Here is a 24,959-nt window from a genome sequence, read left to right as displayed (position 1 = left end):
AAACTGGTGAGCTCGAAGTGAAAAATATAGTGAGACAAGAGGAGGAAGAGGTCAGGACACATACGGTAGGATTTTCCCAGGGAATTTAATAAGCAACAATCATAACCAGATTAAAACGTTTGTAAAATGTCCATCCTGTTTTTTTCTTAAAAATGGCTCCACAAAAGAAGCAAAGAGCAACAAACACAAAGGGGGAAAAAAACAAAAATATGTTTTTTTGGGGGGTAAGACCTACATACAATGAGCTTCAATTCATAACTATAAGGTATTTAAAACCTTCTAGGATGTCAGTGGTGTGTTTGCATGTGTGTGTACATGTGTGTTTTTAAGAAAGGTCCATAATGTGTCCAGGAAAGCTTTAGAGTCAGAGGAGCATGTGTGAAGGGTTGGTAAAGTATGATGAAGAATCTGGCCCATTCTCTACAGCCTCGGTTTTGCCGGTTTCCTCTTTACCTGAAAGACAACAAAGTTTGTACTCTTTAGAGACCATCCCGACACAGAACCACAACCAAGCACTGATCTAATTATCTGTGGCCCAACAACTCAAAACACTACATACAATATACTCTAAGGTAATTATGGACAGTCTGGTATGGCCCTGTGGCATCCTGAACTAAACCAACTCACTGCCAGCCCGTCTGCTCTGTCGCCACTCTTGGGCTCTCCCTGCCTGCAAGAGGGCAACCCCCACATTGAAGACTTGGTATCTCCCTGGGGGTTTCTCTTTCTGTCCATCCTTCCACAGATGACAAGCTCTGGGCTGGAAGCACGCTCTATCTTAATGTCGCCCTCACTGCCCAGGAGTTGGGCAACTGTCCCTACAGCTTTCCCTGTTTGCTCTCCAAGCTCACACTTTCTCACTTTTCCCAAGTCTCCACTTGCGAATGGCCACCTGAGGGTTAGAAAATTGACATCTGATGGACGATGTGCAATTAGGGGTTAACTGGGACTACAACTTTAAAAACAACACTGTGGAGCCTGTTCTTGCTTTCTGGTGGTATAGTTCATCCAATGAGAATTTCTGCTGCATATTTTCTCTTTCCTTGGCCGCTCTCACCTATGCAAGTCAATCTCTTTGTTTCTCGTTGTCCCTTCGTCATTCTGCTGCTGCTGTTTTGACATCTTGATGTTGATTGACTCTGCCGATGGGTTGGAGTTGGGGTCGGCTGCTCTCTTCCTGCCTCTGCCAGCTCCGCCTCCCGTGGGTGGCGCTGCTACCTCTTTCTCAGTCACTGCAGGAGCAGCGCCAGTTTTTGGTGGACGGCCACGTCGTTTGACGGGCGATGCTTCTTTGTCTGCGTTGGGGGTCACATTCTGACTCGTATCCTCCTTAAAGAGAGACAGTTGAGGAGAGTTCAGTCACTATGACTCTGCTAAGCGTTGCAACATGTGTTGGTGCGGCAGTCATCTGGGTGTCCTTTCTGAACTTACCTTTTTGGACTCTGCATTCTTGATGACAGGGTTTTCATTGTTTTCCTGCGCTGTGATATCTGATGACTCAGTGGCAGCGTTGCTGTCATTACAAGACAAATGTTAAAATCATTCAGTTTGAAGAAAACATCATTTCTGATGATGTGCATGTGTAAGCGAGTATGTGTGTACCTGTTCTTGTTGACGGGTGAGCTCAGCAGGGAGGAGTTGGTGCTGGTGTTACTGGCTGTGTCCGAGGCTGTGGTTGTCTTGTTGATGATTCTCCTGCCTGGTACTGTCAGAGGCTTGTTCACTGCTCCCAACACTGGGGTTGTTTTAGGCTGCATCAAGAAAGGTGGTGGAATTGCAGGGTTTATTAAACTACCCTTGTTACAATCTTAAGTATCGCAACTTAAAATGTCTATAGCATGATCATTATGGTGCGTTCCAGACAACTCGGAAGTAATATTATTACCTACTCGCGAACTCGGATCATATCCATCTACCCCGACTTTGAAAATCCAAAATTACAACTGGAAAATGTTCGACATCCGAAATGTCTGGAACGCACCATTAGAAGCAACACTGAGTGGTGCTCTTATTTTTCAGTGAACATGAAAGCATCAACTGCTCTTTTACTTACCTTTCCACTGAGCAGCATTTGTTTCATCTCTGTTGACAGATACTCTTTATCATTTTTGAATTCCTATTGTGAGAGAAATGACAAAATAAATATTTCATTAGCATGAACTGCTAAACCACCAACTTCACAATTTAAATCTTAAAAGTGTACGCCCATATTTATCTATCACTCAGTGGATACAATGTCCTTGTGTATTTCTGTGTGCGTGTATTACCTTGTCCTGTATGAGGAAGAACTTTGAAGGTAGGACAGGGTCTTTCGGAGAATCCAGGTGACAGGCAGTGCTCTTATTGGCGATAACGAAGAGAGCAACATCGCAGACAATGTACAGTTTCTGTAACCAAAACAACATGAGACACACCGTTACGATAGTTACACTTATATTATCATCATCTCTATTGGAATTTGAAATGCTGAAGAACATTTTAGAGATGTGTGTGATCGGGCCTGTTTATCGTTGTGTGAAGCATTAAATCAAGTATGTATGTTTAAATCAATCAAACTTTATTTATAGAGCACTTTTCATACAAGTAAATGTAACACAAAGTACATACCTCATTGGCCTTTGCATCTTCAGGACACTGTGCATCCTTGGTCTGCTTCATGTTCTCTACCATCTTCCTAAGGAAAGCGTGACTGTTGTTCTCATTCTTGGTCATCAGCACTTCCAGCATGAACCAAAGGCACCTGTGTTGATTACCACATACAAAATAAGCATGCTGTTTGTCACAGCGGAGGTCATGTCCGCTTGTTTTTGAATGTCAAGTCGATCATATGTTCCAAGAAAATTATAAAATAAGGATTTTTTTTTTAATAGACATATTTTCATCTATATCATTAGATTCAGGTTAATTTCAGAACATAAAACCAAACTACACTGTGACAACACTCACTCTTTGATGTCTTTGAGCTGTTCATATTCATGTGGTTTCGTGAAGTCTGGGTCGTGGGCCAGCAGGTGGATCATGTAAGGAACAACGTACTCAGGAAGGAGGGAGACAAGTTTTTCTGAGGAAAAAGAGATAGAATAACTAATTTTACAAATAATTTATGTGTGTTTGAGGTTCAAATAGCACTCTTAATTACTTCAACAGCAGCAGCGGGTAATCACAGAGCTCATTTCAATTAAAAACTCCCCTAAAATCACAGGGATGAAGTGGAAGAAACCTGAGGAAAAGCAACATAGGACACATATATGCAATAGATTGTTTGGGCGCAGAATAGACCCTCAAAATCACAATTGAACATGAAGGCCAGTCAATTAATGAGACAAGCAGACAGACAGAGAGAGAGAGACAGGAAAACATGCAAGGAAAAGAAAAAGACACCTTTCCAAAGGTTGGACACTGACCCTGAGCAAGTGGGTTTCCTTTAATGTACTCTCTGCGGACAGAGATGTTTTTGAGGAGGCACTGTCGGGCGTGGGCGCGGCGCTCCTTCACTGGGTCCTTGGCACACAGGGCGAAGACGGACAGGTACTCCAGCGGCAACGTCAGTTTGACTAGAGCAAGGTGCAACTTTTGAGCAAAGATCTGACGAACCTGGTAGCACTCATCCTGTATATAGAAAAATACCGCAACATGGAATTCAGCCATCAGTCATTTAAATCAATTATTATTTTACGGCAGCCTTTAAAAAAAGTGAGGAAAAAGGTGAGACTGACATTGATGACGAGGCCGCAGAGCTGGAACTGTTCAGGTGTGATGATGTCATGGTAACAGAGCTCCTGGGCCAACTTCATAATGGCTCCGCCTGCGGCAAGCCTCAGGCGAGACATGTCCGACTTACTGCGAGGAGGAAGAATAAAAATAAAATAAAAAGAGTCAGAAGGCTATTAAAAATCAATGTAGAGCGGTCTCATTTAAACCCCTGAATATGCAATAATAATTATCTTCACCATTACTCCTAAAGCTAAACGTTTCAGAATGAATGAAAAATGTTCTGTTGCATGTAATGCTAGCAACATATCACGCTAAAGGCATCCATCCAAAGTCATTTCCCACATGCATGCCCCCTCACTATATCTTAATCCTCTAGAAGCTGTACTGTGACCGCCTTACCTGATCTTCTTCTGCTCTGTGAGGTCCCCCTCGCTGACCAGCATGGCTGACAGCAGACGCAGGGTGGAGTTTGCCGACTTGGATTGGTTGTTCTTCATTCCCAGTAACCAACGCACAAGCAGCTTGATGGCCTGAACCTGGGGGGAACAGAGGGAGCTAGAGTAGTTAGGCAAAGCGAGGTCCCTGCGATCTTTACAACATGTTTTTTTTTTTTTTATTACTAAAAAAGATTCAAAGACGTTAAATAAATGCCACAGATGTGTAAGTATTTTACCTTAGCTAGGACCTCAGGTGAAACCTCCTCATCAGTGGTCCACAGCTTCCCATTTTTGTTTCCCACCGACTGGAGACAAAAAAGGCACGTCACAGTCGCATTCTCACCCTTTTCTTTGCATTAACACATTATTATCCAATAGTAGGTACAGACTATTAGTGGAAAGTTGTCATTTATACTCAGGAATCCATGACATAGGAATAAAAAGACAAAAAGTCTGAAATGATATGTCTTAGTACGCAGTTTGAACTCCACGCACCCTGTCATTCATGAGCAAGTCCTTGACAATGAAGTTAGCCACAATGGACTTCATTGGTGAGGCAAACTGATCCGGGGCCAGCATGGAAATGTGGCCCAGTGACACGAGTGGAGTGATGAGCTGCTCTGGGACGTCTGCATTCAGACTACGTGACAGAGGCTGGGGGTGAAGCAACAAAACAACGTGAGTGCATCAGATAAATACATTTCAGGCATACAGGTTAGAAAAACAGGAGAAAATTGTAAAAAATGTAAATTGAAAGTAACAATTAATAAAAACCAACTATTATTTACACAAGTCAGTAAGTGAGGAAATGGACCCCTACCTCAAAAATCTGTGCCAGCTGCACTTCCTTATTGTTAAAGATGGCATGGATACAGTGGACGGCCTGCTTGGCCTGGTGAGGTGTGCCCCGCTTAGCTTTCTGATGCAGGATGGGAATCAGAGTCCTGATGGACACATAAGAACGGACAATAGGAAGATTAACCCAAAGCAGATTATTCCTGCCATTCAAAATCCAGATTTGCACCAGAATGGCGAAAGGTGCAAGCCATCCTGATTTTCATCCATTCTTCATGTGGAGTATTTTTCTCATATTTTAAATGCACAATGCCTTTCGCCTGTAGATTCATAAGCACAAATATTTGTTTCTTGCACTTTTAAGTAAAATGTTATTTCTCTCTTACGATCGTATCTGTTGTAGCTCTGTCTCGATCTTCTGCCCTGTGTTTCTGAATATCTGGATGGCTGCCTCAGCCACTTTCTCATCCTCCATCTTCAAACACTGGAGTAGAGACTCGTAGGTTTCTGCTGAGTGGAACGCTAAGGGGTGCGTGAACGAAAGGACCTGCAAGGACCGTAGAATAGATGTATTTGGCATGTTAAAGCCCTCGTTTGCTAATCACACACACACATTACAATTGAGACAATGGCCTCCAGTTATTACAATATGCTTGGTCAATGTGGTGTACCTTGAGTAGTTCCAGGCCAGCACGGATGGCTGTATCAGGGGTAACGCCTTCCTCATCATCATCAGCTGTGCCTTCAATGGACTTGTTCAGCAGCTTCACCAGAGCACTAGAAGAAACAATTATGAATACCGGTTAATATACCATCCCTTTATTAAGTTAGTCCAGACCTAAGTCCAACATCTTAATAAAAAATATAAAACATCATAAAAATGGCTAGACTGCCTAACTTCAGCACTAGAATTCAGTCAGTACATGCAGTTCCTCTCTCATGGTGTTTTTCCATGAAGCAGAAAGGGTTAAACCAGTGCCTGGTCTAAGGAATTGCAGGTACACCTCACTGCCACTAGGTGTCTCAGTGAATGAGAAAAGCCTGTTTGTGGTATTACACAATAACACAGGGAGCTCCATGTACTCCCAGAGTCTCTTTCACTGAGATAGTGAAACACAGACTACTGTCGTCTTATGACTCCTCTTCGTTTGCTGCACAAAGAGACACTCAAATCAAACAGAACAAGATTTACAATCCAGCTACATCCCTTTCAATTTGAATCAAAATGTTGTCTTATCCATTTTTAATGGTGATAGAAATTAGACTTCAATCAATCAATCAATCAATATCCTTTATTTAACCAGGTAAAATTCATTGAGATTAAAATCTCTTTTTCAAGAATGACCTGGCCAAGAAGGCAGCACCATTATAAAATAAGACAATCAACCACAATTCTCATACACCACATTCAACGTCAGGTTGATCATGCGTTAATATTTTTGGTCTGTTGTGAAATTCAACCCCACCACGATATGTATGAAACTGACCTGATGGCCTCGGAGTCAATGTGGACAGGGGCGATGCGTTCCAGGAGGAACTTGACCATCTCCAGGAAGGGGTTGGTGGGCTGTTTGGGAAACGTCAACTTCCGAGTGATCTCCCTCTGCGCACAGCATAAACATGTCAACATTAATATCAGCGTTCATTAGATTGGCACCTCTCAACTCTTCCCCCCTGTATGCCAAATGAATGAGCGCTTCAATGTTCTCTCACCACACAGATCTCAGCCTGTTTGCAGGAGCAGGTGGGGTTGATGAGTATCTCCAGCTGAATTCTGGCCTTCTCGTCCTCACCCAGAACCTGGTTGAACTTCTTCATAAAGTCCTGGGCCTTTCCAGCATCTGGCAGATTCTCTGTTAACATGAGGCAAGGTTAGAAATAGGAGGTCAGTCACATTAAGTCCAAGTCACAAAGCATATGGGTTGAGTGGGTAAACAATCTTAAGCATGAACATTATGGCGCTGTACTGTATATATTTGTGTGGTTTCCAACTTACTGGCAATACTCATGAGCTTCCCAAACATAGCTGTGTTATTCGCCTCGGACTACCGGGGGAGAAAGAGAGAACAATGTCACACATACAATACCTATCAACAGTTTGAAATCACCAGTTCTATTCATGTTTGAATTTTTTCCTTTAATAATGGCTATTATTTTACTGATGAACACATTTAGACACCAAATATATTGTTTAAATGTGCAATGAGTGTATTTTGGGACATTTGCATCAGGAGACATGGATCGACAGGTCTGTATGCAAGTGTGTGTCAACCCACCGCCGGCAGCTTGTGGAGGTCGAGCAGCTCTTTGACAAGGCCTCTGAGCATGTTCTGACACTTCCACATCTCATTCAAGGCCCTGAAAGCAAAGATCAGTTACACCAAGAGAGAAGAGACATGTGTGAATGGAGAGGTGGCAAAAACACCTGGGATGATTAATATACAATACACAATATCAATCAATACACAATGTGATACAAACTGTTTGTTTTTATGTTACAGGGTTTGGTTGGATTTGCTTTCCATTTTGCAGTTTTGTATTTTCTAAATAAGTGTTTCCATAGAAAACATTAGAACACACAGGTAAGTGCTCATGTGTGCAATCCAAAAACGGTGTGTCTTTGTTGAGAAGTGTCAATATTGTAGGTTTACTGACTTGACAGCATTTGTGTCCAGGCAGGCATACAGGTAGTACAGACACTTCATCTTCTCCTCTGTGTCCAGACTGTGAGGGACCATGTACTGAGCGAAGATCTTCTCTACTAATAACCTGTGGAGAGAATGGGAGGGTTAGAAAAAAGCAAAATCCAAAATAGTTCCACTGTACTAATGAACTTCAAATCTACTTGCACCAATTCTATCTTCAACAAAAGATCTATAATAAGAGAACCAGTCTTAGTATATCCAGCATCGTCTATTAATCCAAATGCTTTTGACACAAAGTAGCACAAGCTTTGTCTGCCGTTTCTCATGGCAAACTCCACTTGAAGGATGCAACGTCCAAAGCAGCTGTGTTGTTCTTTTTGTACAGTAAACTATTTACATAGCTGTGTCTATGCTCACTTGTCGTCGATGCTGTTCTGATAGTAGATGTGCAGCAGTTTGTCTTTGATCCAGCTGATCTTCTGGGCCTGCTCTTTCCCGGCCTCGTGGTGAAGACAGTATTTCTTGAAAAGCTGAGCCAGGCCCATCATGGCCTCCTTACGCACACGCCACTAGGGTCGAAGAGTGAAGAGGGAAGAGAAACAAGGACAAAAACAACATTCAGATGAGTATATGATGTATAAAGAAAATAACCTGGTGTTGATGGAAACTCCTGTACTGATGGACATCATATTATAGTTGCTATAAGGAAAGCTAAGATGTGAAAGCTAACTCAATAACTAGTACCAATACTACAGCCCCATACGGGTGTGTATTTGTCTCACCCTCTTGTCTAAGGTCCTTTCCCGGACAAAGCCCAACAGCTGGTCATTGACCAAGTTGAGGTCTTTCTTTCCGGCGTTGATGATGGTGACAATGACATCATGACGAATGGCTTCTTCTGGGTCATGGGAACGCACCTTCAAATACTCTGATTGGACGATAAGGAGAAAGAAATGTTTTCGTTCAGTAATTTTCTTTCATGTTATGCTCTGAATTAGAAGAAAGAGCAGTGTAAAGAAGACACAGTGAGTCAGAAAAAGCTAAACCTGTGAGGTCTCTGGCCAGGTCTGGGTGGTTCATGAGGCAGTGGCTGGCAAACTTTACACACTCTAGCCGGACGGGAACGTGGATGTCATTGAACCTGGTGAAACACATAAGTCATATGTAAAGGAATCAAGTGAATTATGCATCATACTTTAAAAGGAAGCAGGGGAGCAGGCAAGTCATTTACTGAAGAAATACAAATGTAATGTCTAAATGACAAGATTGATATGAATGATTCAGACATCTTATTATAGGCTTTCCGCCAATCAACTTATCATGTGATTTGACAGAATTAAAAAATGTTGCATTACTGGGCTCCTCACGCTTTTATTTAAAATATGTTTACTTCACTATAAACCATCCACCTCTTACAGCAAACCTTCTACAGATCTCCTGATCTTTTCAAAAACATCTTTTGAAATGGCTATTGTTTATAAATATATATTTTATTTTAGTCTCTCCTGATTGAACAAAATTAGCTCAAAGCTTTGTGTGTATCTGTACAGTTTTCATTGAACTTACCGCCCTAAGAAGCACTGCCAAAGTGGTCTGTTCTGTGAAGCCAGCTCTGAGTCTTTGGCCCCAAACAACTTTGCTAGTAACCGTACAACAGCAAGACGCTCCTCGCCATCATTGCTCTGCAAACACGAAACAGGTAACATCGGTCTCCAAATGCAAACAATACAGTTGGGGCAACTGTCAACCATCTTTATCTTGTGCTCTTGTCAGTTAACTGCGCAAACTGTAGTACATTTGCATAGCAAGCTGTGATGCACTGCACTTCTGAGAGTTAAACCAGCACAAGGTGAAACACAATGTGCTAAAGCTTTAGTAAATCTGGCAGTTGTCCATAAACCATCAATATTGCTCCATAAATGATTCAACCATGAATACAAAGTTACATACCTCCTATTAAAGTTATCCTATCTATAGAATGATCAATGTTTGTGGTTTAAACTTTGCATCAAGGGAAATAATCTCCTGTGATAAGAGGTGAGATGTTCTGCTTTCATTGTTGTGTCATTGAGTTAATTTTGGGGCTGGCTTTATGGGGGTGTTAGTTTACCTTAAGTTTGAATTCCAGCTGTGGCATGACAGAGGTGAGCAGCATAGGGTCAATAGAAAACAATTCCTGGATGAGGTCAAAGACGTGCTCCGATAGGTCACTGACTGATGACTTGCCCATCACTAAAACCTGATTGAAGAACTGAGGAAGTACAGGGGAAAAAACACAGAATTAATACATGAAACAGAATGTAATGTAGATAGAAACAGCATTTACTTTAGACTGAATCTGAGAAAGAGAGACAAACGAAACAAAAAGACAGGAGCAAACTGAAAATGTATGACTAAGATGTGGAGGCTGTTACTCACGTTTGCAATGCACGTCTCTATGGTCTGGACGGTCCTCTTTAGCAGAGTCTTGGCAAGATCGTACGCTTGCTTGTTCAGGTTCTGTTCCAAGGGAAGTTAAACACTCAGTAATTTGTTCAACTTACAGTGAACATATTACTCAAACACTCAATCACAGAACTTTTGATCCAGATTGACGTCAGGAGACAGTGCTTGAGCATATTCAAGGCTCATTGTTGTAATTTTTAAAAATTTCCATAAGTAAAAAGGAAAACCAAAATGCAGTTTTCACATCATGTGCAAGAATAGAGGTCCTCTTGTGGTGAGGACAGCCCTGAAAAGGTTTCAATTATGGGAGAGCTGAGCATGTGACAATCTCACAGAAGCTGCTAAATTTTCTGTAAAAGTCTCACAAAGTAATGCAAATAATTAATAAGCAGTTAGTGTGTTTACAATCTGATTTTAATCTAGTTTTGTGACGGTGTGTGTGTGTGTGTGTGTGTGTGTTAGTCCTACCTTGTGTGCGGGGATGAGGTTGATGAGGATGGTGTCCAGTAGCTCCTGTGTGACTCCGTCTCCCTCCATGATGATTGAACTCATCAGGTCCATCATATGCATCTGCACCTTCTGGTTATGGCTGTTACTGTGGAGAGACGGGGACATAACAAGGGAGAACAAATGAATGGTTGTTTGTCAGAGCACAACCTTCCCACACCGGGGTATTAAAGTGATGATTGGGACCATATTTATCAGTCCGCATATTCTCAGACAAGCAAAACATGTCTAAGTGCTTGTTCACACCAGCTTTATTCAGTGCGGCTGAAACGAACCCTGGAGCATTTAAGCCCTTGGTTTGGTTCATGTGGGTTGGTTTGAACACCGTCCGAGACTCTGGTGCGCTCCACATTATGCATGAAATTAACTGGCCGATGCTCTGTGATGTAGGCCATGGTAGAAATTGCAAGCGATTTGCATTTTTATTCAGACAATCTGTCTGAGAGCATTTCCGTGCTCAGGAATTTTGTTTACAATGTATAGTCTGTTTTTAAGAGTGTTGCCTTTAGTGAACGCGAACCGAACCATCTAATAAAAAACTAAACGATGTATCCTCTCTCAACTGTTGCGCACCAAAGAAGCGGTCAATAAGGTGTGAAAGCGACCTAAAAAGCAAGTAAGAAAGGAGGTTAACTTATGATATTTCAGAATTTTGAGGGGAAAAAAATTAAAAAGGGGTTTTACACACACACACACACACACACACACACACACACACACACACACACACTTTATGCAAAAAAGACATAGCAGCATATAACAAGGAACTTACTTGATAACAGAGAACAGCGATTTGAATAGCTGGATGAAGATCTCGTTGCAGTCCTCCAGTTCAAAACATATGTTGTATGACTTGACCCATGCAAGGTTCTAAAGAAACTCACAAGGACACATATTCTTTCATCAGCCGTTTGTTGTACCCCCTTGGTACACAATGAACAAAAACACAACTTTAGCCCCTTGTGGTTTCTCCCTTAAAGACGCCTTACCTCCAGCAGATAGAAGTATCTGTTGAACTGAGGGCTCTTAGTGTCTTCAAGTCCTTTTAGCTGTCTGGTGATGAACAGGAAAATGTCCTGGATACGAGAAGGGAAAACAACTGAGCATGAGATTTGAGTTCATTATTCTTATGTTAATATTGGGTTGAGCAGTGACAAAGTTGACCAAGGTTGCTACGTCAGGCAATGTTCATCTCAGGTAAAACCAGAAATCTCACAGTGATGTCCAGAGGTTTAACAGCAAACACTTGTCACGTCAAAAGGGCTCTTTGACATGGAGATCCTGCTGCAGGCTTACCAATGTGTCTTAATGTGTATATCAACAAATTCTACACCCAGACCGGTTTTTAGAGCATTCGTTCATGCGTTCGCTTATAGGAGAGCCTGCACTGAAGACTAAGAGAGGTAGTCATGACTCAGACATTTTTATTTTGCTCATGTTTGTGTTTATTAACTAACAAACTCTGCAGGCAGCGGTCACTTCAAGCAGTGTAATCAGCAAAACTGAGAGGCTTGGGACTGCTTTTGAACAATATGCCCTTGAGTAAAAGTGTTTAGTCCGCTTGTCCAGGGTCAGTTCCTAACCTTGAGTTTGTCATGAGAGGTGTAGGGGGCCTCGGGAGCGTAGATCCTGAAGATGTCGGCCAGACAGCAGGCCACCAGTAGCCGGACGTCTTTATTGGGGTTCCTGAGGAAGAACTCTGAGGCCAGGTGGAGCGCCAGGGCAAGGTACTGCTGCTTTTCCTCTTCAGAGTCTTGATCCATGTCCATGTAGGTTTTCACCACCATCTGGGAAACAACAGCCACAGGGGAAGGGGTGAGATGGGAAACATATTAGGCAGAAATAAATTAAAGTAAAGCAATTTAAATGTTTGACAACTCTGTTTAATCACTTTCTAAAGTGCTCGGACAACGTTTATTTCACCAGCACATTTATGTGAGGGGCACCTGAAAATGCCACTGAGGTAGAGGCAAATAATGGTGGCCTGTCTTTAACTGTGACTGATGGTTTGTGACCAATTATTTTGTGCCTTACCAAAAGTGTGACAGAGTCATTAAAGCAAGCACACAGATAAGGTTCAGTGTTTCCCCCAGAAAATGTCTTAGTCAAGGTGGTCTCTGGCCAGGGTCACAGGAGGCGCGTCGCTTAACATTTTGGGGGTATTTTGCTCAAAGATGCCAATGCGCAGTAAAGAAATAAACAACTGTTTATTTGAATACAAAAATACAACAGACACTGACCTTACAGTTGTGCAATTTTGTTTGCTAGGTGCAGGTACAAATTATGTGCAAACATGCAGACAGTACAAAGCACAATTAAAGAAAACCTCTACTGTTTGGGTGCAATATTATGCAGACACATTATAGGGCCCTATGATTTCCGCGATAACGAAAACGCGGACGGAATCACGCAATAAAAACGGAATCTGCTTGTTAACACGGAATGTCACGGAATTCGCCATTATTTCGGTGAAATTCAATTTCCAAGGCAAAGGGAAACAACACGGTTGAAATTAAAGTAGAACTAGGGAGGAATTTTGGTTTGGCGACATCTAAAGACCAAACTACTGCCGTGAAAAGTAGAGCCTGGCTGCAGGATCGCTAATGTAACACACAGCGCCAAACCCCTTTCACAAATCTGTCTATTCAATGTTTACTTATGAATGTATCCATGTACGTAACTCTGACATGTACATAACTTAATTTATTGTTAATAATATGGTCTGTTTATAAATTCGGCATATGATTAAAGCATCTAAAAGCACGTAATCATGTTAAACGTTTACTGTTTTTAAGTTATTAATGCCACTCGCTCCCGCAGATACACAGCACAGGGAGGTCTTATATTCAGCCATTGCTAAAGGGAGTGTTGTATTATGGAACGGCCGCTGTGGTACGAAATTCCAGTCTCAACAATGTTTCCTACACGCAATTATAACTCTAGCGTCTACAGCCAGTTGTTTTCATGTAGTGTAACTTGTGTAATGTGTTACATTATTCAGCTGTTGCCGTGATGTCGGCTAACGCTGATGCTAATGTTAACTAACTCTCCGTCGCACAATAGACTGTAGGTTGGTGTTGCAGCCCGCTGTTGGGTGAAGCCCTGTCCCACAGGTAAAAGCCATGGACTTATAGAGCCTTGTCCAATTTTCACTCTAGTCCAGCTTCTTGCAAAGTTAATAAGGACTTTATTGTTTATGTAAAAATAATATTTAATGTTTCACTTGATGCACACAATGAATGGCTTTATTTTCTGTTATAGCCTATACCCAACAAATTAGTTTTTTCGCTTTTTTTAAGCACTAAAAACAGTGCAATGTTGTGATTAAATTTAGCCTTATATCTGATTGAATTGTTAGAATATTATTTGTTCGCAATAATTAGACACTCGTTCTGATGACGAAATGAGTGTTAATTGTAAAAAAAACGGAAGTCATGAGATTAAAACGGAAAAAACTGAATTTGTGAAAAAATAAAACGGAATTCATAGGGCCCTATTATTAAATACTAGTCATTAAATACTATGTCTGCCACAGAGTCGCAGACACAGAGCAGCTGATTGAGAAACGCTTGGAGACACTTGTACATTTATTTACCGCAAATCGCGGCCTTTCGCGCAGTTATGACCATGCACAAATCGCGCTTGCTAGTACATTAATTGTGCAGCACTAAAATTAAAAAATAAATACATTGTTATTATTTTTTTGGGGTCGGTCGGTAGCCAAGGTGGGGGGCTGGCGTTGGTATGGCGGCCGCCTTAGCCATAAAGCGCTGGGGGAAACACTGAGGTTACTGCTTAAGGGGATTTAAGTGTAGTGGCTACAGATGGACCAATGACACCCAGTGATCTCAAAACACTTTTCCCCATACACAAACCTTACAAAATGTACTAAAGTTGTAGAATGCTGAATTCAGTTTCAAATTCATAATTTGAACTATACAAGGTACATATCAGTAAACCCTTTGTGGGTAAGGAGTCAGCAGAAAGCCAGCTGGCTCAGCCGAAGGCCAGAATGACTTATTTATGTGCAACCTCTACGAACTTAAAAACATAGAAGTGGGAAAAACAGCAAAATTGCCTGGGGAGCATTTTTCTACTGGAATAAATGAGGTGCAATCCTTTTCTTTAATACACATGTTTTTCACAGGACGCAAGTTACTGTTTTTTGACAGTGATGTTCCAAAAGCAAACAAGGCAGAACCATCAAACTGTTAACACCGACATTCTGCGCAGCATTAGCAATCAATCCAGAGTCCCTAGGCCTGCCTGTCAGAGACTGTAGAATGTAAACAGCTGCATTGTGTTTAATATGAATACGAGCAAAATGAGCCTAAAGCAACTACAAGATTCAGAGCTGACTCCCAATCCCCCTTTATCAAACAGTTAGGTGTATTCAATGACAACAAGTTAGGTTTGAGATTTTGTAACACTTTTAAAATATCTATAGGGACACAAGCTAACAAACACATTGCCCTTGACTTGCTACATGTGGATTTTTTTTTTTTTAAGTTTTTTTTTTTTGGGAATTTTTGCTTTATTAGACAGATTGAAGAGAGAGTTGAAATGGGGCAAAGAAGAGAGGACATACAGAGAACTGGCCCGGGCTGTGACCTTAAAAGGTGGAGGCACCGATTCTGGAGAACGCTTGTTGTCAAAATCATTGGCTATCTCCTCACGATCCGCTACCTGGCTGTACATACACCTTGGCTAGCAACATGCCTCAGCGTCAGCGAACACACAGTACGGACCAGTAACAGATATTCACTGATTTTGAAAACAAGCATTCTGACAACAAGCATTCTGCAGAACGCTGACTTCATCTTTAAGAGATAAATCCCCCAAATAAAAGAAGGACTTTACAGCATATTTCAGTCTAAACATATTTATGAACAAGTGTTTATTAGGGCTGGCCCGAATGCCATTTTTCAGGCTTCGAATATTCGTTGGTTTTTCTGAGCGAATATTCGAATATTCGTTCCAGAAAAACACACCATCAAAAACAACATAAAAAAAAAAAAAAAAAAAAAAAAATTAAAACATTTTTTTTTTAATTAAAAAAAAAAAAACGCTAATAATCCCTATATACTCCCTGGAACCGATTTTGACAGTATCTGCATATTTTGTTGAAGATTTACGCGCTCGGAGGTGAAGTAATGGATGCGCTATGACACTTAGTGATGTAATATCCTCCTAAATGAGCAATACTACTACTACTACTACTACAATATTACTAACTTTTATATCCAAATATAAAATTATTTGATGACATTATATTGCAGTACTAGCTTCTTGCAAAAAAAAATGTTGAAAAAAAAATAATAAAAAAAATAAAAAATAATAAAAAAAAAAATTAAATAAAAAAAACGAAGCTCCGAATACTAATTTAAGCTCCGAATACTAATTTTCCGAACGAGTATTCGAATATTCGAATAATTCGGGCCAGCCCTAGTGTTTATGGGGGCCAGCTTTGATTTTTTCTGACAATTTTCTTGGCAAATACATAAGTTCCAAGGTTAAAAAGACAGGAATTATCATATATTTACCATGGCGTAACAAGAGACCTACTGTCACAAGAGGTTGTATGCACGTGAATCTTAGCAAACCTTTCTCAAACATAGCACAAGGAAGCCATGCTTTAAAACTGTGAGTGAGTGAGTGAGTGTGTATGAGAGAGCGAAGCAGAGCAGTGGAGAGCAGCAGAGCAGTGGAGCTCACTAAACAGCCAGACTGCCAGCGGGGGTGGGGGATGGGCAAACAGCTCCAGCAGAATGGAGAGCAAAACACTGGGTCAGCGGCATCCTAAAGTCTAGTTTGTTTGACAAGTGTGGGTTTGCCGCTCTGTACTCAAGCACAGAAAACTTCCTCTGCTCTGGCACAGTTGGGAGAGGTGTACTCAGGCCATGGTACAGATCTATGCTTATGAGCCTACACGTGCAAAAGCACATGCATAGACGGCGATCCTGACATCAATTTATATGAGACTGTTACCCGCGACACAATACGTCCATGTGTGCAATGGACATTTTAAAAAATGTTGCAGAAGGATTTGCGTTGGTCTGATGTGGAAGGGTAGCCTGGTGCTACCAGACCATCGTATTTCATTTCATTTGTACAGAAGGTCTGGAACTGCTGTAAGTGGCAAACGTTCACTCACTTGGAGGCGGGTGTCTGTTGAAGTTTAAAACTATTGGATCTGATCAGTGCCACTCTGGATTAGCCAACCAATCGCATAAAGTTTGGTCGTGAGCCGGCTTCTGACAGTGTGTTCAGGGAACTCGTAAATTTCTGACTTCACTACATATTGTAGTCTATGGATCTACCGGTACCTGGCAACGGTAACTTGCTAGAGCCTAACGTTTAGTTATTTGGATGAGAAAGGTTGTAGGCGTCCATACTTTCCCGAGCAGATGCACTGGAACACAGACGGGTCGGAACTCTGAACTACCAAGTCGGAAATTTCCGACTTCCGAGTGTAAAGGAACGCAGCATTCAACTGAAACTGGAGCGCGACTTCGACGTCCACTTCCTCTGTTCGCTGATTGGACACTCAGAAATTTGTTCGAGCAAAATCCCACTAATACGCCCCATCCCCAGACTGACTACTGAAGGGAAAATGAAATTTGGGCGGAAGTCTCTAGTGGAATGTTGTCTGCAAATTTGGCTGGATGAAACTATTAAAAAACAATCTGATACAAATACGCTCCAAATCCCAAATCCACACACATGTAGACGTGGTGACGTATGGCAACAAGCAATCGTGCCTAGGCCCGGATCTTTAGGAGCAGTGCGAAGACATGCCAGCGGGGACGGGGGGCAATCGTGCTTGGGCACGGAACAGGGAAACTTTGCCTAGTGTGAGTGCGCTCTGAAAGTATGGCAGGTTTTCCAAGTCTGATCAGTCTGCACCACAGTTTTCTGCTCAGCAAAATGTTTAACCGAAATCAAGCCACATTAACCCCGTTATCTATGCAAGCAGCTCTGATAATATCTAATAAACCAGAAACGGATGATTTCCTTCCCCAGGATGGAGTCAAAATGTTTTACCCCTCTTAAATCATTAATTTAAAAGTGTCTAGCACAGTGGAGTAATGATGTAGTGTTTCTTGTACATTTCTTTGGAAAATAAATAAGAATGTTCCTGTTTAACTCTGCGATCAGCGTCACGGGGGACAAAAGCACTTCTTAAGTTCACTAAGACCCCGTTTCCACTTTTCTTTAACATGTGGTTTTTGTGATCTGATCACATGAATACAGCTCTAACTACAGGTGAAAACACTCTCAAGACGCATTGAGATCGAATCACAAAAACCACATTCGGAGGTGGTTTACGTTGCTTGTGTCCTGATGTGTCCGCATTCAAATGGTACTGGAAACAGCAATGTGACTTTTGTCTACATTAGGGACCTCCTACTCAACTGCCGCCCCCTGTCTGAGCGGAAATCCATTGAAAATGTGATTAAAACTGTGGCACTGTACAGCCCTGTATGTTTACTTGTTTGAACCCCACGGTTAAAAACACCAATGCAAACCGAAATTATACATACAGAGCGGGTAAATGGTATCCGATCACAAGTAGACAAAGAAGTCACATGTGAAAAGACGGACTGAGAGCTGGCCACTTGTGATCAGATGACCAAAATCACATCATAATCCCAGGTGGAAACAGGGCCTAAATTATATCGTGTTTCTTTAATACACACAAAAATCAAAGGGGGGAAATAAGGGCTACATAAGGATTATATGAGCCACTATTTCTTGGCTAGGCACAGAGAATTCCTGGAGTCTCTACTGGTTGCCTAGCTACCTCACGGTAATGAAAGCTGCTGGCTCTAACTTTATATTTACCATGTGTCATGAGAGCGGTATCGATATTTTAATCTAAACCTCAGCCACAATGAGGCTATTAATCAAAGTAGTGGTAGTAATTATATTATTTTGGTCCATCCATGATAGCAAAGCATAGTACAAACATGGTAGGTAGATCAATAAAACAATGGCCGAAAAGGTGTAGGCTGAAGCCGAGGCTTATTATGCCTACCCTTTTCATTTGATTTAAAAGTCAAAACGAGAATCTATAGCCCCTTTTACACAGAGATTGCGGCATATTGACGGAACAACATCACTCCAAAATGCCGGCTTTGCTTGCTTCTGTGTTATTTACACAGAACCAAGCAACGCCGGCCTGCTGGCGCATCAGTAGCCCCTTTTACACAGCGCTCCGGAATGAAAGAGGTGCTTGTAAACAGCGTCAGGTGTGACGTAAACATTTAGCGCCGCGCCTGTCAGCTGCTTTACAACAACACTGGCCGGTGAATTGAGAGCAGAAGTGCTGGAGCTTGCAGTAAGAGGGCCGTATTTTACTGTCCCCACGATGTGCCAGTTGATCTCGCTACGCGCTGAGTCCAACATCACTGGGACAGTTAACCAAACTGACTAAATCAATCCGACCGCTTCACCTCTGTGTGTGTGTGTGTGTGTGTGACAGGTTGGTTGTGAGCGAGTCTCTTTGTGAGGGCAGAGATCTGCCAATCAGACATAAACATACACATACACACAGTGTGTGAAGTCACGTTACTGTAGACAGAAATGAAGTGTGGATATACGCTCAGACTTAGGATAATAATAGCGGCGGCGGAATGTGTTAGCAAAACAGTAGCTCTGTGGCTAACAGCTGAGCCGGAGCCTTCAGTCAGCTGAAGCAGACAGTCTAGCGGGGCGAGCAGACTATTCCCCCGTTACTAGGTCGACATTCAAGCTGAACAAGAGCCCTGCGCTGCGCGTCGGGCTCCTGCTTCAGCTTGTCGGTCTTTATTTCTAGCAAGTGACCCGTTCGCTATACTTTATCCCTTACTTAGCCTAGCCTAGCTTTCCCATTGTACAACTTCTCCTGGGCAGAAATAGACTCATACACTCTGTAAAATGAAGCGCGGGGGTTTGGATTGAGCAACGGACCTTATGATCAGCTAGATTATACACCGTTCCTTTTATTTGGTGATTTTTACGGGACATCAGGCCGCCGTGGTTACACACGTCCTTCAACTGCTAACATGGTCGCATGTTTAGAACATAGACTATGGAACGTCAAACGCCCTCCTGTTCCGCAACAACAAGCTGGAGCATTTAAACAGAGAGGCGGAACTGATTGTGTCAGGAATCTTACTACCCCCCGAGGTAGTAAAATTCCCGGAACAATCTCTCGCACCTTTCTTCCCTCGTTCCGCAACTGTCGCATTTATACAGCAGGGCGGAGGGCCGAAAGGCCGGCATATTCCCGGCTTTCACTGGCTGTGTAAAAGGGGCTTATATTGACCTATTCCTTTAGCTCCTTAAGTCGAACATCGATCTCAGACAGGCTTGCCACTGCTTTTGGACTACTGTTTACTAGGGCTGGCCCGAATTATTCGAATATTCGAATACTCGTTCGGAAAATTAGTATTCGGAGCTTAAATTAGTATTCGGAGCTTCGTTTTTTTTTTTTTTTTTTTTCAATTTTTTCTTCTTTTTTTTTCAATTTTTTTTTTGCAAGAAGCTAGTACTGCAATATAATGTCATCAAATAATTTTATATTTGGATATAAAAGTTAGTAATATTGTAGTAGTAGTAGTAGTAGTAGTATTGCTCATTTAGGAGGATATTACATCACTAAGTGTCATAGCGCATCCATTACTTCACCTCCGAGCGCGTAAATCTTCAACAAAATATGCAGATACTGTCAAAATCGGTTCCAGGGAGTATATAGGGATTATTAACGTTTTTTAAAAAAAAAATAAAAAAAAAAAATTTAATATATATATATATTTTTTTTTAATGTTGTTTTTGATGGTGTGTTTTTCTGGAACGAATATTCGAATATTCGCTTGGAAAAACCAACGAATATTCGAAGCCTGAAAAATGGTATTCGGGCCAGCCCTACTGTTTACAGAGCCTCGCTGTGTATGAACACCCACATTTTCGTTCAGCATGCGCCGCGCCCGCACACAAAAACTATATCTTAAAGGATAAAGGGGGAGTATATGTAGTGGTGAGTCTTATAAAAGCCAAACATACACTATATTGCCAAAAGTATCCGGTCACCTGCCTTGACTTGCATATGAACTTCAGTGACATCCCATTCTTAATCTATAGGGTTTAATATGACTTCGGTCCACCCTTTGCAGCTATAACAGCTTCAACTCTATCGGGTTAAAGGGTTAGTTCAGGATTTTAGACATAGGGCCTTATTCCAAAGTTAGCCTTGGTGTTCTTTATCAGTGGAGACAGTTTTCAACACATTTAATTCAGTCCTTCTAGTTGCAGAGTGCGCTCGTGCTAAGCTAGCGCACGGCATCGGGGGGATACCTAGCCTGCTACTAAAACAGTCTTACCCACTCCACAGTAAACCCGAGGCCAATCAATTATAACGCCAGACTATCGATGTAAATGTCTGTGTTGATAGAATAATTTTAGAAATAAAACCAACCTCGCATATTGCATTTTGAGGGACTTTATTCCTTGTAGGCTGCGGCAGCGGCGGACTAATACCTAGGTTACAGGCTCTATAATAGCTTGTTTACCTGCTGCTGTTTTATAGACGCAGAGTACAGTGCACAAAGGAGTTGTATTAGCCTATGCAATAAACAAGATATGGCCACGTTTGGAGGACTTAGCAATGCGTCTACTTTTGAAGACGATTATTAGGGACCCCAGGAAGAATAGTTGTCACAATGGTGACAACTAATGGGGATCCAACAAACAATAAACAATAAACAATTTGTTGTATCCAACGAACCGTACCTGTACGAGCCGGAATACACTGATGAAGAATTGAGAGGGATGCTCAAAGGGCAGAAAGAGAAAGAGCGTCTGTAGAGACAGCCCCCGCTGGAGCTGCAGCAGAGAACCGGGACAGAATGACGGTAGACTGGTGGCAGTGCAGTTTCAGTCCCACGCTGCTCTGTTTACTTTCTGCTGTAGTGATTCGGTTACACAGCAAAGTAAAAGTCCGCTGCTGCTAAGAAAGTAGTCCCTCAAAATGCGATAATTCATGTGATGCGAGGTTGGTTTTATTTCTAAAATTATTCTATCAACAAGACATTTACATCGATAGTCTGGCGTTATAATTGATTGGCCTCGGGTGTACTGTGGAGTGGGTAAGACTGTTTTAGTAGCAGGCTAGGTATCCCCCCGATGCCGTGCGCTAGCTTAGCACGAGCGCACTCTGCAACTAGAAGGACTGAATTAAATGTGTTGAAAACTGTCTCCACTGATAAAGAACACCAAGGCTAACTTGGGAATAAGGCCCTATGTCTAAAATCCTGAACTACCCCTTTAAGGTCAGGACTCTGTGCAGGCCTCTGCTTGCATCGACTTTGCTTTGTGCACTGGTGCATTGTCATGTTGGGTTAGTGTATCCTGAAGTGCTTTCCACTAGGGATGCACCGAATATTCGGCCACCGAAAAAGTTCGGCCGAAAATGGCAAAATAAGTCATTTTCGGTTTCGGCCCGAAACAGACAAAAAGCCAAACAACATTACCGAAAATTGGCGAACTAAATGACACTAAGGAAATCTGTTTTCAAAAGAGCTGCGCGCTTGTAAACCAGGAAATGGCAGTAAAGAGAGACGTAACCGTGTATGCGAGTCCACGTCTCTTTGTGAGCGCGCAGCAGGAGCAGTTTGGAGCGTGCATGAAAATGTCAGAGTCCAGTGTGGGAGCATTTTTTCAAACTGGATGAAACAGACAAGAGTGCAATGCTTTATGCAGCATAAAGTTAAAACGCTCGTCCAAGACTGATGTTTAATCACCATAGAAACACAAAAGCCTTGCGCGAGCGAAGCAGCGATTCACCCGGTGAAACTCTGACGGTTGGTAACGGTGTCATTCACAGTGACACCTCGCTGGTGAGGGCCCCCGCGCAAAAAAAATAACTTTAGTTTGACATCTAAAATGATAACCGGAGACATCCTGTCCGTTAGCGCTGTTGGGGGAAAAGGCTCCTACGGTCTGATTGCATTTCTCGAGCCTGAATACACAGAGCCATGTCGGCAAACTGATAGCGCGACTAAATATATGTCCAGCGAGCCGCCTCCCCCCGTTAGTTTCAGTCTACAGACGAAAAGGTTACAATAACCTCCTAAGAATGGACATCGTTTAAAGCCTCTCATTGTTATGATCAGGGCTTTGATGCAAATTCTGAAGTCTGAACATTATGGTGGGAGCTGTATTACGGTGGGAGCTGTGGTGCAGTTTCTTTTAGAGCAACTCAACCTGCACTGCAAAAAATGAAGAAAGGCAATAAATCAATCTTTTTGTAGATTCATCCTCATATAAGTCAAGGTAAAAATCAGTGAGTGGTTCACAAATTAATTCCTAGTAAAATGTTAATTTTACTCTTAGATTTGAAGGTTTTACTGTTTATTTATTTATTTAGGGTTGCTTTTCAGTTGTAGGCTATGTTTGAGGAGAACATTTGGGAGTTCATGTATGCAATGTTGAAAGAATTGACAAAATAATAAACAAAACTGCAAAAGCCTCTTTCGGTATTCGTTTTCGGCCAACTGTTTAATTTTATTCGGTTTCGTACAAGAATTTTCATTTCGGTGCATCCCTACTTTCCACTCAATAAATACTGTATTTATTGAGTGGAAAGCACTTCAGGAAGGATACCAAGAGATTTTGGACAAGTCCATGCTCCTAACTTTGTGGGAACAGTTTGGGGATGGCCCCGTCCTGTTCCAACATGACAATGCACCAGTGAACAAAGCAAAGTCCATAAAGACATGGATGAGAGAGTTTGGTGTGGATTAACTTGACTGGCCTGCACAGAGTCCTGTGCCTCAACCTGATAGAACACCTATGGGATGAATTAGAGCGGAGACTGAGAGCGAGGCCTTGTCATCCAACATCAGACACATGGGCTTCTTGAAGAATGGTCAAAAATTCCCATAAACGCACTCCTTTAACTCGTGGAAAGCAAAAAAGTTGAAGCCGTTATAACTGCAAAGTGTGGACTGACCTCATATTAAACCATATGGATTAAGAATGGGATGTCACTTAAGTTCATATACGAGGCAAGGCAGGTGACCGGATACTTTTGGCAATATAGTGTGTAGATTGAAGAAAAACTCAAAAACTACCACAATATTTAAGAAATCAAGGCAATCCAGGCACAACTCAATGCGGGGGTGAGACCGCCAACACATACAGTCACAGTTGTGTATTCTTCTATATAGCTCAGCCATATATTCTGATATTTATGTAGATAATTATAGTCTAATAAAAGAAAAACATGATGGCCTGTAGCGTTGCAAATTCACAAGTATGATTTTTTTTTATGGGGAGACGCGATGAAACCTATGAGCAGTCTGATGCTACTGGACTACCTCCCAACAGAAACCCTGCAATGTCACGGTTTTGTCCTTCAACAGGCATTAGACCAAACCACAGAATGATTTACAAATGATAGTGGTTGATTATAGATGAAAATGACTGAAGGACACCAACCCAATGAAAGTCATATTATTGGCCCACTGCCTTGCTGGCCTTACAACACTACTCTTAAATCTCTGCCACCAAACGATAGGCTAATTTAATTACAGCACATGCAATCAGCGTCAGCCTTACCAACTCTCTGCAGTATCCAGCAGAGGTTAAATGGATTTGTAAACATCTGTCTTGCACCGTCAAGATCCTGCCATTCAGCACATTTGCCCAGCATGCCATGGGGTTTGTGTGCTTTATGGTCACACACTTTATGGTGACATCCTAGACTTATTATAGAGTAACTCTATAAAAGTTCAAGGATGTCAGGAAACAATTTCAGTTTAGGTGTGTAGCAAACAATCTAACGTGATTAAGAACAGTCACAGGGTCCCTGTAAATACAGATCTTAACTTTGAAACTACTGAGGGTTTAAAGTATGGTAGGAGAGGCGGGGTATCAATTTGAGAAAGTGTAACACCCATGTTTGACATTATAAATGTATCAAATAGGATAATTACAATTGGAAATTTTCAAAATGGAGAAAATATCGGCACATGTTAACAATAAACTGGAACTACTGTAATTGTGTCACACTGGGAAAACTGGGTTAACTATGTTAAGCCTCATAGGCCAAACTTCAAATCTATCATTTATATGGTAAAGAGAAGATCATGCCAAAATTTACATAGTTTGTAGTGTCTGTTTTTATTTCTCTGTTTGTCCGTTATTAAAAAATGACAGAACACAAAACACAAAAAAAAAAATATATAAATATATATATATATATATATTAGGGCTGTCAAAATTAGCGCGTTAACGCAGGGTGATTAATTTCTGGAATTATCGGCGTTAATTTTTTTAACGCATTTAACGCATACGCAGAATGATCCGCCCCGTACATCCCACCGGCTCTGTACTACAGTCTCTCTAACGTTGTGGCTGACCCAGGATCAGT

General features: G+C 41.7%; 1 protein-coding gene across 2 annotated transcripts in view; it reads right to left on the bottom strand.

Annotated features, from left to right (window-relative positions):
* Nucleotides 1-66: 66 nt before the first annotated feature.
* Nucleotides 67-24,959, bottom strand: part of pds5a (PDS5 cohesin associated factor A) — a 34,327-nt gene continuing 9,434 nt past the window's right edge. For both annotated transcript variants that reach the window (XM_080029415.1, XM_080029414.1), the window contains exons 3-33: nucleotides 12,127-12,330; nucleotides 11,533-11,619; nucleotides 11,316-11,413; nucleotides 10,505-10,631; nucleotides 10,010-10,090; nucleotides 9,702-9,842; nucleotides 9,158-9,273; nucleotides 8,638-8,732; nucleotides 8,374-8,519; nucleotides 8,009-8,160; nucleotides 7,602-7,715; nucleotides 7,223-7,304; nucleotides 6,943-6,991; nucleotides 6,660-6,799; nucleotides 6,434-6,549; nucleotides 5,618-5,723; nucleotides 5,333-5,493; nucleotides 4,972-5,095; nucleotides 4,647-4,805; nucleotides 4,388-4,456; nucleotides 4,114-4,250; nucleotides 3,717-3,840; nucleotides 3,405-3,609; nucleotides 2,947-3,061; nucleotides 2,608-2,740; nucleotides 2,268-2,387; nucleotides 2,054-2,116; nucleotides 1,603-1,751; nucleotides 1,432-1,513; nucleotides 1,058-1,329; nucleotides 67-453 (exon numbers count right to left, since the gene is read on the bottom strand). In XM_080029415.1, coding sequence (XP_079885541.1) covers nucleotides 450-453; nucleotides 1,058-1,329; nucleotides 1,432-1,513; nucleotides 1,603-1,751; nucleotides 2,054-2,116; nucleotides 2,268-2,387; nucleotides 2,608-2,740; nucleotides 2,947-3,061; nucleotides 3,405-3,609; nucleotides 3,717-3,840; nucleotides 4,114-4,250; nucleotides 4,388-4,456; nucleotides 4,647-4,805; nucleotides 4,972-5,095; nucleotides 5,333-5,493; nucleotides 5,618-5,723; nucleotides 6,434-6,549; nucleotides 6,660-6,799; nucleotides 6,943-6,991; nucleotides 7,223-7,304; nucleotides 7,602-7,715; nucleotides 8,009-8,160; nucleotides 8,374-8,519; nucleotides 8,638-8,732; nucleotides 9,158-9,273; nucleotides 9,702-9,842; nucleotides 10,010-10,090; nucleotides 10,505-10,631; nucleotides 11,316-11,413; nucleotides 11,533-11,619; nucleotides 12,127-12,330 — 3,771 coding nt within the window. In that variant the 3' untranslated portion in view covers nucleotides 67-449. The remainder of the gene's footprint in view (nucleotides 454-1,057; nucleotides 1,330-1,431; nucleotides 1,514-1,602; nucleotides 1,752-2,053; nucleotides 2,117-2,267; nucleotides 2,388-2,607; nucleotides 2,741-2,946; nucleotides 3,062-3,404; nucleotides 3,610-3,716; nucleotides 3,841-4,113; nucleotides 4,251-4,387; nucleotides 4,457-4,646; nucleotides 4,806-4,971; nucleotides 5,096-5,332; nucleotides 5,494-5,617; nucleotides 5,724-6,433; nucleotides 6,550-6,659; nucleotides 6,800-6,942; nucleotides 6,992-7,222; nucleotides 7,305-7,601; nucleotides 7,716-8,008; nucleotides 8,161-8,373; nucleotides 8,520-8,637; nucleotides 8,733-9,157; nucleotides 9,274-9,701; nucleotides 9,843-10,009; nucleotides 10,091-10,504; nucleotides 10,632-11,315; nucleotides 11,414-11,532; nucleotides 11,620-12,126; nucleotides 12,331-24,959) is intronic.

The sequence above is a fragment of the Ammodytes marinus genome, assembly GCF_949987685.1.
Source record: "Ammodytes marinus genome assembly, chromosome: 6".
NCBI classification, from domain to species: domain Eukaryota; kingdom Metazoa; phylum Chordata; class Actinopteri; order Uranoscopiformes; family Ammodytidae; genus Ammodytes; species Ammodytes marinus.
This window is presented reverse-complemented; position numbering and strand designations above follow the sequence as displayed.